The sequence below is a fragment of the Tachysurus vachellii genome, chromosome 1 (assembly GCF_030014155.1).
Source record: "Tachysurus vachellii isolate PV-2020 chromosome 1, HZAU_Pvac_v1, whole genome shotgun sequence".
In the NCBI taxonomy this organism is placed as follows: Eukaryota; Metazoa; Chordata; class Actinopteri; order Siluriformes; family Bagridae; genus Tachysurus; species Tachysurus vachellii.
This window is the reverse complement of record NC_083460.1, coordinates 37841311-37855166: the sequence shown is the minus strand read 5'-3', so window position 1 is coordinate 37855166 and position 13856 is coordinate 37841311. Positions and strand designations below refer to the sequence as shown.

The 13856-nt window shown below is 42.2% G+C and overlaps 1 protein-coding gene across 8 annotated transcripts in view; it reads right to left on the bottom strand.

The window, feature by feature from the left end:
- The window catches only part of csnk1g1 (casein kinase 1, gamma 1), a 29131-nt gene extending 15995 nt beyond the window's left edge, over nt 1-13136 (bottom strand). For 3 of the 8 annotated variants that reach the window (XM_060886445.1, XM_060886461.1, XM_060886414.1), the window contains exons 1-4: nt 12928-13135; nt 8956-9269; nt 7936-7976; nt 7120-7189 (exon numbers count right to left, since the gene is read on the bottom strand). In XM_060886445.1, the coding sequence (XP_060742428.1) occupies nt 7120-7189; nt 7936-7976; nt 8956-9136 (292 nt within the window). In that variant the 5' untranslated portion in view covers nt 9137-9269; nt 12928-13135. Of the gene's footprint in view, nt 1-7119; nt 7190-7935; nt 7977-8955; nt 9270-12927 lie in introns of all 8 variants that reach the window. The other 5 variants (XM_060886452.1, XM_060886468.1, XM_060886425.1 and 2 more) reach the window with 3 other exon arrangements.
- Between the last annotated feature and the right edge of the window lie 720 nt (nt 13137-13856).

Sequence of the window (13856 nt, the reverse complement as noted above, 5' to 3'; positions counted from 1 at the left end):
AGACATTCTATACAATCGTGTACTTCTAACACACCTGCACGCACTCTGGTTTAATCTGGTTTCATCTCCCCTCTCTCTCTGTATGTTTCTGTCTCTCTTGGTCTGTAGGTCTGTCTCTCTCTCTCTCTCTCTCTCTGTGTATGTGTCTGCCTCTGTATGTTTCTGCCTCTGTATGTTTCTGCCTCTGTATGTTTCTGTCTCTCTCGGTCTGTAGGTCTGTCTCTCTCGGTCTGTCTCTCGGCCTGTCTCTCTGTCTCCGTCTCTCTCGGTCTCTCTCTCGCTCGCGCGCTGTCTGTCTGTGTCTCCGTCTGTCTGTGTCTCTGTCTGTCTGTGTCTCCGTCTGTCTGTGTCTCCGTCTGTCTGTGTCTCCGCCTGTCTGTGTCTCCGCCTGTCTGTGTCTCCGCCTGTCTGTGTCTCCGTCTGTCTGTGTCTCCGTCTGTCTGTGTCTCCGTCTGTCTGTGTCTCCGTCTGTCTGTGTCTCCGTCTGTCTCTTCATTTTGTAGTCTAAAAAGCGGGAAATTCGAAGCCATGACATTCAACTGGTCCCTTTCCTTCTTTACAAGCATTATTTATTTAAAGTGTGAATATTGCAAGACACATGATCATAACAATTGTTTAATCTGGGTCAGTGTGTGGAGTTTCCATTGTGCGAGCTGTGTGTCCTGCTGCCGTGTGTTGATAAGAAGAAGCATGAGAGATAACAGTGATCACACCATCTCCCTACCCTGAGTGGATGCAGGGGAAGATGACTAATCATCAATAACATGCCTGATCGTAGGCCGTCCTGCGTGCTTACTTTAGTGCGGAGCACATAAAAGCTTCCACTTTACCTTTATAAGAAAGGGATGTTTCCTGAAAGCTCCAGTAGACAAGTAAAAGCTAGAGTATTATTGTTCAGGCTGAACATTTCTCTTTCACATTCCCTCCTCTCGCAGGCTGATAAAAGGCTGGGTTTTTTTTTTTAAGTCTGCAAAGGACAATGTAGTCCAACCCAATCTCTATAATATATAAACAGACAGATTTTCTCAAAGAGGTTAAAGCTACAGCAATGATGAAGAGAAGCAAATGATGCCGCCAAGAGAAAACTGTGCTCATGTCTGGACATGTTAGTACGACTAGTGTTCAGCAAAGCCATTAGCACACTCAGGCAAACCCTTGGATACTGTCTAGGGATTATGACTGAAATTAGAAACATGGTCCACACTGGGAAGTGTTCCCTCTGGGGAAGTCTTGTTCAGTCGGGGAACGATGAAAAGGTTAATGTTAGTGTCCTGAAATGCGTGTCACAGGGTGCAGAGTAATTAGTGCTGCACGGTTTAGACCCAGAAGAGCATGCTAGGAAACAGCAGATGTGTGTTGATAGCATGATCGATTTAGTTACAGCACAGATTAAAGAAGTGTAAGTCTCCCTCGTAAACGCCTTCATGTTCGTACAAGAGCTCTTAAGCTAAACCTGTGGTAGGGAGGAGTTAGTACAGCAAAAACCCACACACTTATAGTTCTTCAGTCATCTCGCCTAGAACTGATCATCAGTTTAATGCTTATAGCCAGCAGCAAGTGTAAAGGAGCAGTACAATGTTGGGAAGCACAAAAAAGGAGCTTGCTTTTGTAATTAAAGGTGGGGTGTACGTTGTTTGAGAAATGCTTCAGAAAACCGAGTCGGGCCGACAAACAAAACAAACGTGTAGCCAATCAGCAGAAAGGGGCGTGTCTTGTCAATATGGGCGGAGAGAGTGTTCAGTGCGCATGTGTGACATTAGCAGAAAGCGATTGAAACATTGACATGGCGGATAAAAACGAAAAGTGAAGAAAGGCGTACGATAAGGCAAGAAATAGGACCCGGGTTAATATAGGATCAGCTTTCCAGCGCTGGAGAGAACTGAATATCTTCCGCGTGAAACGGAGCTAAACCTTTCACGGTACAACACACAGTACTACAAAAACACATATGTATTACCATAGTATTACTCAGTAAGTTTATTTACTGATAAAAAATATCCCCTCGGCCAGCTGCCCCTTCAGGTTCTGTCATAATAGTTGTCTGGGTTCCATGTATGTGTGGGGCGGAGCTATCAAAACAGGAGTGACACCCATTTGGGTTAGGGGCGTGTTTGTTTTGGTGAGTTCAAATGTCAACATTGGCTTTCAAACATTGTGCACCGCACCTTTAAGAAATCTAAAAAATAAAATAAAATACAATATTTGAAGTCCTACAAATTGTGCAACCCTACTGCAACCCGAAATCTCCCACAGAACTGAAACCCTTAAAGACTCGACGTCACACAGCAGATGCTGTGATCTGTCAAACTTTTAGTTCTACGAGTGCTGAGGAAAGAAAGAAAACGAGGGGAAGTCCACAGCAATGGGATCAGGCGTCCCTGTACCCTCCCCCATCTTTATCCATAACGCATGAGCAGGGAGTCCCAGTGGCAAACCCAGAAAACAGCCTTAAACAAATTCTCCCAGCAGTGATCCAGCCTCTTTTCGAGGCTCAGTCTATAAGGTCCGTGTGAAACCGTGCTTGAGTTTCTACGCTCGGCTCAGCAGAGGATGACGGAAAGCAGGAGCACTTCCCTTAGCTGGGTTTAACACCAGAAGTCCAGCCTGGGGGAAGGGAGAGGACTCGAAGGATAGGATCGACTCGGCGTTACAGCTGGACAGGGCGTCACAGGAAGTACATCCTGAGGACGCCAGGATCACAATCACAGTCTCCTACACCTGTCCCAGGGCTACTCTTCCTCCTCCACTGCAAGATGGGTGGAAGGGGAGCACTACAGTTTCAGAAAAAACAATGAGTTCACATGGCTGGATTTTACTAATATGCGAGAAAGCAAAAATGCCGAATCCCAAAATGCATTCCTGTGTCTTGAGTACTATTCAGTAATCTGAGACTACAGTTGGAACAGCCTCACTTAAAGACCAGGGAAGGTTTTTCAGTTTTCAACTGCACAGTTTATGTGAACTTGTGCCCACTGTAGCCTCGGGTTCCAGTCCTTGGCAGACTAGTGGAATCCGACATGAAGTACAACTCTTGGCTCAACGTGTTGTGGTTTGTGAGATGCTTTTCTGCCTACCGAGTTGGTACAGAGTGCTTATTGAAGTTACTATTAGCTTTCTGACAGCTCTAACCAGTCTGTAAATTCTCCTTTAAACTGCTCTTGTTAACGAGGCATTTCAGATGTTTGTGGGTTTTGTGCAAACTCTAGAGACGGCTTTGCAAAAATCTCAAGATATCAGCAGATCCTGAAATGCTCAAATCTCAAATACAGAGATTCTAATCGTGTTTTTAAACCCATAAATATTTAAAACGGAATTTTTCCAGCCCAGTGCACCAAATATGTCCTTGTAGACTGGATTTTTCCTTCCGGTGTAACTGTTTAATTTGACTGCAGCTCAGGTACTATAAAGAGCACCGAGCGTCTGCAGAACGGCTCCAAATAACAGCCTGGTTATAGACGTCAATTTCTACGTACTTCTATACACCGATTGACTAATGATAGAGAAGCAATTCCGAAACTTACCTTAGATTTTCTAATTGCACATCTGGTGTGTGGCTTATGTGTTTATTTGTTTAAATGACATATCACTATCAACTGTCCTTTTCCTCTCGTGTTGCTAATGTGACTCGCTCATGTCGGTTTCTGCTCTACAACATTGGAAGGATTCGGCCATTTTTGTCCACACAGGCTGCTCAGGTACTTGTTCAGTCTCTTGTCGTTTCTAGACTGGATTACTGCACCTCACTGCTGGCAGGTCTACCTACGAACGCAATCCGCCCTCTGCAAATGATCCAAAATGCAGCCGCACGGCTTGTTTTCAACCTGCCAAAGTTCTCGCATACCACCCCGCTGCTGCGATCCCTCCACTGGCTTCCGGTAGCTGCACGCATCAGATTCAAAACACTGATGCTGGCCTACAAAGCCAAAAACAGACCAGCTCCCTCTTACCTCAAAGCCCTCATCACTCCTCGCACTGCACCCCGCACCCTCCGATCTACCAGCACTGCTCGACTGGTTCCACCATCTCTCAGGGTAAGAGGCAAGTATACTACAAGACTCTTCTCTGTTCTGGCACCAAGGTGGGGGAATGAACTTCCCCTAGAGGTCCGGACAGCTGAGTCACTGGATATTTTCAAGCGGCGGTTGAAGACCTACTTATTCAGGAAACACTTCAACTAGCACTTCTTTCCTTATCCTTTGCAATTTAAAAAAAAAAAAAAAAAAAAAAAAAAAAAACCTTTGACACTTTTTCATTGTAACTTTGAACAAATGTTTTAAACTCATGGTATCTTAAGTTTGTAACTAGTGAGCCAGCATTAATGTATTCAATGCTAGAGATTTAAGCACTTACGTACGTCGCTCTGGATAAGGGCGTCTGCCAAATGCTGTAAATGTAAATGTAAATCACTAGAAGTTCATGTGGAATTCACAAATGGATGATTACAGGACTTATGGACTTAATTACACTGTGGCAGAATGCTCATTGCAAATTGAGGAAAGTTAGCTCTGTGATGTATAATTAGCGTCCGGTTACATTTTCCTCGTGCCTTCGGTCATTCCGTGGTCGACAAACTACCACGAGAATGAATATTAAGCTTAGTCATAGAGGGGTAGGGCTTAAGAGCCACGCTGTCCTGCCTGCGTCGTGATGAGTACAGCAGTAATCTAATTCGCAGCTATGATCTCAGCTTATCTGCTAAAGCTTTCATCGTGTTCTCGGGCTGTGGAAATGAGAAAAGGATCATGTCTAATAACGTCTGATGAGTTTGCGAGCGTAGTTTAGTCCCTTAAAGGAAATAAGAGAGGCGTGTTAATAATCACACTTCCATCTAATCAGAATAAAAAGCAGACAAAAATTATTGCAGTCATAGGAGTGTAAATAAAACGAAAATTTGAAGCTGTGCTGTTTGAGGAAAACAACCCTGAGTATCACAGACTATTCTCCTAACTCTAGACAGTTCCTGAACTCTATATACAAAGATACTTTCGCTGTAGGATGCTGCACAATATCGGCGTTCCGAAGACAAACGTCGGCTTGACCGCTGACGATATTTAGTGGAACCAAAAAAAATCAAGATGCTCACAAATAATAATGGCACCACTGCAGTGGTGAGAAAGATGATGTCATTCCATGATGGTCAGTAATCAACTTGACTATCTAACTCCTCCTACTGCGATGCGGAAAAGCACTGAGACACAGGGGTCAGTTGCGTCCCGTCTAGGATTAGATCAGCTTTTGTGGTGGTGGTGTTCTCATCTCTACAGCGCTTTCACTTGTGCCGAGACATCAAGTCATCCTGATATGATCTGAGAACATGTTAGTCCTCCCCACACACACACATACACACACGAGGGTGGCATCAACAATGTGTTATGTGGAGATGCAATGTGAGTGTGAATCACAGGTCCACCAAGCCACCTCTGCTGGGCCCCTGAACAAGGCCCTTAACCCTCAACTCTTGAGGGTTTCTTAACATGAGACATTAAATGAGATAAAATGTAATTCGCTTGAGGTAAGGCCGTCTGCCAAATGCTGTAAATGTCAATCATCTGTTTCACACATTCTTCCATCACTACACACTCATCGAGGGATTTTAAAGTCCAAGCAAAGACCAAAAGTAAAAGGATATAAACGCAGGACTGAACACACAGCAATGATTTTTTAAACAATAGACGGCAATTCTTTCTAGATTCACCATGACTACGGTTTAGAAACGGCATCCAGGAATCGCTATCGGCAAGAACGCCACCTTTCCAGAAGTGCTGATTCATCACGAGCAGATTCTCTGTGCTGGCTTTAAAGGCCTGCTGTAAGGCAACCACGCAGAAATCCGAACCAGGGAACGAACTCAGCCATGAACCTGGGTTTGCGTGGAGCCTGGAAGCCTGCATGCTGCTGGGAATTAGTCACTTCAATAAAAACATACAGTAACTACAAATATTCATATTTGCAGTTTTCATACAGAATCGAATCCATCACTGTATGTGGGCCAGTGTCTTAAATGTCTGGCTGAGAGAGGCAGCAACAGACTTTAGGGTGGTGCATAAACAGTGCTGTGCTCTGAATTATTGATGAGATGCTGCTCAGATGGATGCTGCTACCCTTTACCTCTATACTCTCCCCTAAAGGAGCCAGTAATCCCCATCTGAGGTACAATCTACATTCCTAACCACACAGCGTGTGTGAAAACAAGCTCATTTCTGACATTTTAAGCTCCCGTGGGCTCTGACAGGGAGAGAAGGAAGCCGAGACAAACTAAACACGTCATGTCCCTTTTCCTTTTCCTGGATCCTTAACAAATTAAAAATAAAAAAAAGAAACACGGTTGTCTTATTGCACAATAGTGAAAGCTCCAAGGGGCTGTACAGTGAACGTGCTCAAACCGCAGTGCTCCAATAGCAGCGAGAGCATTTGCATCACATCACCATGGAAACGTGTCACCGAGCTGCACCGTGACGCCCGAGCTGCTGCTTCCTGGATTAGCGTACGGAGTGAAAGGATCGAGCCTGGCAGAAGTTCGCGGGGAAAACAAAAGGCCCATCCGTCACACGACGGCCACTTATCAGGCTTGACAATGCGCTGAGAAAATCCCATCAGTGCCAGTGCAGGAGGCCAATCTGGCCGTCTCATCAGCGCTCTCAGGAAGGAAATGCATCTCTGCACCTGCCTCCAAATTGGGTGAGAAATCACAGGAGTGGCTGACAGCAGCCCGGCAAACCCCTGCAATATCCCTACATCATTTTACGGGCTACTGTTCTCACCGCAGTGCAGTGCATGACCTGTCGCCTGTGTTCGCTGATGACTAAGGCGTTTGAATATTTCTCAGATCCTTCTCGTATCGTGTCGTGCCGGCGTATCGGCGGTGTTTTTGTGGATTGTGTCTCTGCTGTGCTTTAATTTCATGAGCAACACAAACCAGTTGTGCGAGTTCAAACCACAAAACTAACAGTCCTGTTCTTTAGTGCTGTGCTGAACTTATGACCTAGTACATAGTGCTGTTTCTTGGCGATTTAATAACACACCCTGTAACAAATTCTGGCTAAAAGAGTCCACCTTTCACCTTAACCCAGGGAACACGTGACGAGGAATAGGAAGAAATGAAGAGCAGGAAAATCTTACCTGTGCTCCCTAATGTTTTGTAAAACCGGTATTCCAAATGCAGTTGTGGTGCTCTGGATTTCACAGGTTCCTTTAAGCATGGAGATGGGGGGAAAAAAAAACAAAAAAAAACAATCAGAAGGTGTTCATACAGTCGGTGCGGTTCCTAGTTCAGCAGTTATAACCGCACCGTAGAGATTTCCTTGCTGGGAATTTCATCCACCAAGGTCACAGTTGGTACATGCATGCCAACAGTTCCACCAGCTATTGTTTAACGTCAAGTATTTTAGCCTTGCATTCCCAAAACGCCCAACAAATCGACGACAAATCCCTCCTTTAACCTTTAACATTAACATAGTGTGTCAAGTACCACTGTGACGGTCTCAGACTTTCCTTCACTACGATGACGCAATATCTGCAAATTACGGATGCACTCTTTAGTCGATCTGCAAATAAAGATGGTTTTAAAAGGAAATCTTAAACACATCAGACTACTGACAGTTACTGTGTACTCGATAAAGAACTGAGTTATTCATTTCAGGGTTTAAATCTAAAGATTTAGTGCTGCAGTAATAGGGTCTGTGTGTTAAAATTCAGAGTTCCCCACCATGCCCTGGGTTTTGGCTGGAAAAAGGAGGAAACGGCATCCATTGATTTAATTTGTCACAGCTGGGCACAGCTTTCTGCGCTTTGTTCTTCGTAGTCTTTCTTCTACTTCCGACCACATGGTCACACCGTGTATACACACATGCAAGTCATCAAAGCACCTTTGTTTGTTTAGAACGTCGACTCGAGACGCCAAAGTACTTTTTGAATTACGAACTGAATTCCACCTACCAGTTTGATAGCAACGTATTCGTTTGTGTAGAGGTTCTTTCCTGAAACACACACACACACACACACACACACAAAGAAAAACCATTTCAGTATATTATTGTAGATACGTTGCATATACCAGCACTTTAGAATATTAAAAAAAAAGCGCCGTCTTTGACTACAAAATATCTCGGTATTTCTTAGCTCTGACGTGAGGTCATGTTCGTTTGTGGAATTCTCAATTCTGATTGGTTCGTGTTTTTACCTCGGATGAAAAGATAGCACGTGTACGTGAGGTGAAGCCTGTATGATGTCGAGCTAACCTGTATGATGTCGAGCTAAATCGGGACAAAATGCACAAATATCGATAGCACAATCTGAAGTAAAGTTTAAAACACACTGACAGAATCCATACAGACAGTCAGGCAACATCAACATCAATAATAATCACCAAGCTATGAGACCCTGTTAATGGTTCTTTACTCCAGCTGAACGATTTCCATGTCAAATATTCGTCGCCGTTCGCCGATCCGTCGTTTGTGTCTCGTGTCTAACTCGTGCCAGAGTTCCATTATACTGTTACATAGCTGCAACGTCATGTATGGTTTTCAGCAGACTGATTAGAGTCACTGTTACACTGTGATTTAAACTATTAAACTAAACTACAAATAATGTCTGTGGTGACAGAAAAAAAAACACGTTAGAAACAAATCGTAGAACAAATCCAGACGATGCTGGACTGAAGGCTTCAGTATGTACAGAATATGAAATACACCTAATGTCTGATTCGGTAAAACACTGTATTGTAAAGAAATGGCTGAAGGGACCCAAAACAAAACAAAACAACAACAAAAAAAAAAAAAAATAAAAAAACATGCATGGTTTTACTTAATGGACTTTCTTAACATCTCTATTATGTTACAAAGGCATTGCAACACTGCTACCACAAGTCAGAATCCATGATTAGTCAAGGGTCAGTAGGCAAAAACATGCCCCCTGGGTAATTTCCCACATTGGATTTTATATCGACATCGCCCTTACCGAGTTTTAGCTCCCCAAAATTTCCGCAGCCGATCTTCTTGCCCACGCGGAAGTTCGGTCCCACCATGAGGACGCCAGAGGACGCGGAGGAGCTGGAAGGCCGCGAGTGTCCGCTGCGTCCCTGGGCCACTTTGCTGCTCCTCGCCGCCCTCTCGCCTTCTTTATCTCTGGGGTGATCCATCACTGCACTGATCCAGAGAAAACAGGCCCGGGCCCACAGCGCTCAGGTCAGGCTGACACTAAGCTCATGGGATGCCTGCCACGTGCCCGTCACTACTACCAGGCAGAAAAGAACTCACCTGTAGACAACCACACTATAAAACACACACATGCACACACACAAGAAAGGAAATAAAGTTTCAAACTTTAGTTACTTGACCAAGAAGTAACAGAGATCGTTAAGGGTTCTTTTTAAATATAGTGCATTTAAAAGAAATCGAATATTAGATCTTCGTGCTGTGGATTGAGTGGCAGAGCAGCGATGAGATATGATGACGGCGTAAGCTATACGGCGAAGATACTAAATTCCGTCGCTTACACAAATCTATGCATCAGAAGAGTGTATTACTCTTGGAGGGCAGTGTAACGAAGCTCTGGTTACATAAAACCCAGTTACAGCTACAGAGGCGCCGAGACACAACGCTTGCTGTTCCACACACAAGCTACCTGGTGCTGTACAGTAGTTTGTTCACAACCCCAACAAATAAAAGAGTGTACTTTGTTTGCTGGAACTGTCTGACGTTCATAAATGTTTTTTTTTTTAAACGTTTTTTCATATTTGCATCTCAAGAAAAATGCAAAGCGACTGATTTACTGGCATAGTGAGAACACAACACCGCTGCCGAACTCGAAACACTTCTTCCTTCTCTAGATCAGTCCGATTTTCCAGCTCTGATGGGTAGAACAGCTCCAGAAATCCTTACACTTGCAACAACGTCTGACTACGACGAAAGCTAACAACGTTCACGTACATCACACGCTGTCTGATAAAGCGTTCTAGACCGGAGTGTTATCAGGGTAAATCTGTAACGATGCTGTTCCACAAACACACACATGCACAATCACTGAAAAGAGAAAAAGAAAAAAAAAAAAAAACACTCAGTCGATTTACCAGATTCAAACGTGCATAATGGGTTCAGGTCACTGGAGTTCTGCGACAATCATATTACAGCTGCGTTAATCCTCAACAAACACATTTAATGCAATATTTCTAGTTCCTGTCAGTGCTGCCGTCCTCATAAGGTTTCAGAACGTATCTGATTTACGGTATTACTCCATGATCCTGCTCGCTTTACGTAGCTGTTAGAAATGTTTTAAAAGTTAGATAACTATAACAAAGAAATCACGTTTTCCTTGTAACAGATTTTTTTTAAAACTCTGACCGACCCCCGAACAAATATTTATTTCAGAAATATGTCTTAACGAAAGTGTGTCCGTTTAAAGGTGCGTCCCAAATCGCACACTTATGCACTCTTCTACACCACTGTGTAGTTTCAGTAGTGTGTTCACACTGAAAACCCCAACAACAAGAAGTGCACTTTAAGTACTTGGATGATCAACTGAAAAAAGAAAGAAAAACAAAAACAAACTGTGGAATGTTGGACACTTCGTTCGCTCGACACTCACGGCATTGCTTATGTAGCTGTAAAGGGGCTGGGCAAATAGGCGCTGCCGCTGGGTGAGAATGTTTTTCAAGATGGCTGTTGACTCAACTTTTAATGAACCCGCGTGCGTTGTGCGATTTATTTTTCAACATGTTAAAAATCAGTCATATTCTGCTAAAGCTGGCAGTGTCACGTTCCGTGCATTTGAGGTCATTGACTGGGTGATGGTTTATGCTTCCATTAAGTAAAATAAAAAGACTAAACAAACTTCACTACACTTCATACACTAGACAACAGAGTACACGGTGCGTACTGTAAGTGCGCATAGTGTGTGGTACATCGTTTGGGTACCTGAAAGCAGGTACTTGGGGGCTTGAGTAACTGAAAGCAGAAAAAAACTTGTACCCAGAGAGCACGGAAATTAAGATATCAGCATCTTTTTTTGACCTTTTATAACAGAAAAGAACAATTTGTGAAAATAGGTGAAAAATCCAGCTGTTCAGCAGAAATGTAAATTGATACGTAATAAAACAACAGGAAGTCCTTCTGGAAAACGCAGAGCTTTATTCCTTTTATACTACACCAACCTGCCACAGATTGTATATACATACATTTATTACATATTAATGAATGCGTCATACTTTTTGTCCATTTATAGTAACCAAGAATCCGTTCTTTACGGGTCATGGATTCCGACGTGCGTCTGCCGTACGAGTCCCTGGAAAAACTGCTGTTGCCATAGAAACCATGTCTTAGAACGTGTTCGTTATTATTAATAAGAGCTACTGTCAGAATGGAGAATTAAACAGCAAAGTGGTATAATCAATCATCGTTTCCTTGCCGTTTGCTCTGAAGAACCCTTCCAATGATTTCCTTGCATTCTACTGATCGTTGAAAGGAATTCAATCTTGAGTTTTCGTTACACGATATATATTAAGAATATGTGAAAATCCGGCCTGTTATTCTGTAAAATTTTTAAAAAGTAAAAGAAAAAAAGAAGGAGGAAATCAACAAGTTGCATTCCAACAACAATATTCCTCGTCTGGTGATGAAAACTAAATGTGGTTTGTTTTGTTGCCAAATAAATTCTTGACTTCATAGAAGACGTCACACGTTATCAGTGTATCTGTACGCTCGAGGACGTCATGAATACTGAATGTGCTGACTCATGAAATCCAAGATCCAGTTTGGTGTCTGCAAAAAAAAAAAAAAAAAAAAAAAAAAAAAAACCTTCCCAGATCTAAGGAGCAACATCTCCGAAGCAGGACAGGTTTTTTTTACGGATCACAAAAGAAACCTTAAGCTATTAAGGGACGACGACGATATAACAAAAGGGATGTTTCTAGATTTTCCAGAAACACACTTCCTGAAGCACATGAGAGAAAATTCCTGTGCTGCTCACTCACTCACTCACTCACTCACTGCAGCCATAAAAACACTGACCTGAAGTCATTAACCTTTACAAGAGAGATTATCTCAGGAGGAAGCCCTGCATCACGGATGGATTCCTACAGAGACACTTCTCTGCATGGAAGATCTACCATGATGGAGGTTGATTCAACATGAACACAAATAAAAAAAAAATCACATCAAGACCTAATAATAATAATAATAATAATAATAATAATAATAATGATGGTCTGTCAAATTACTCATCAGACCCATAAATACACACAGTAAAGTTCCTGTAATCAAATAACAAGGTGTTAAATTGACAATATCTCAATATCCATCATGCTCGAGTGAGCTAACAGAGCAACCTCGGAGTATTTACCCCCTAGTGAGGACAAAAGCCCCTTATGAATGGCGATACAGTCTGTTGTACGAACATCTCACTGGCCGCATTCCTAACCGCTACGAGAAGAGCACAGAGTGCACTCGATAGGGCGTAGGGACCATTATCTCACACTAGTTATAGTGCACTAGTCAAGGGAGCGTAGTGTAATTTGAGACACGGCTTCTGTTCGGTTTAAACAAGCTATTAGAAACGCACAAGCCGGGAGATTTTTTTTTATATTCCCATTATTATTATTATTACGTGAAGTAATATTCACGCCTAGTCACGAAAATAATACATTAACCAACATTACTTACTTTTAACACGCGATATAAAACGATTAGCTTCGTGCTAACGAGGTATCCAAGTGTAACAAACGCTAGCTTGCGTTAGCTGACATCTTATTTATCCAGGCAGGTCCGGTTTAGAGGATAACGAGCGGTTAGATGGCAGATGATTTACTGATAAATACGTCCAAATACAGGCTTGTCACTGAGGAGCTCTGTAGCATGCTAACTAGTGCTAGCCGACTGCTAGCTAGCAACCTAGCAACCTAGCAACTAGTCAGTTAGCAGCGCTCTAATGACTTACTTCCACGGCCGCTGTATCAGAGCTGTTGATGTCGGACGGATAAACTGCTGCTTTCTTTAGTTTGGACGTTTTCTTGATTTGGAATATCCTTAATTTAAAAAAAAAAACAGCCTGTGTCCTTCTAGGTAGCTGCTGCTTTTCCTCCTTTTCTTTAGTGTTCTTCAAGTAACGTGAACCAGCGTTAACCAAACCGACTTCCGGTCAGCCAGCCTCACCAGAATTCAAAGTAAAAGTCTCAAGCTTATAATTAATATCAGAATCAGAATCAGAATCCGGTTTGTTGGCCAAGTGTGTTGACACACACAAGGAATTTGGTTCCAGCTGTTTGTGGCTCTCAAAAGTACAGACATAAATAACACTATACTATACAAGACAAGATAATACAGACTGTACAAGACAATACAGACATAAATAACACTATACTATACTACACAAGACAATACAGACATAAATAACACTATACTATACTATACAAGACAATACAGACATAAATAACACTATACTATACAGACATAAATAACACTATACTATACAAGACAATACAGACATAAATAACACTATACTATACAAGACAATACAGACATAAATAACACTATACTATACAAGACAATACAGACATAAATAAACTATACTGTACAAGACAATACAGACATAAATAACACTATACTATACAAGACAATACAGACATAAATAACACTATACTATACAAGACAATACAGACATAAATAAACTATACTGTACAAGACAATACAGACATAAATAACACTATACTATACAAGACAATACAGACATAAATAACACTATACTATACAAGACAATACAGACATAAATAAACTATACTGTACAAGACAATACAGACATAAATAACACTATACTGTACAAGACAATACAGACATAAATAACACTATACTATACAAGACAATACAGAC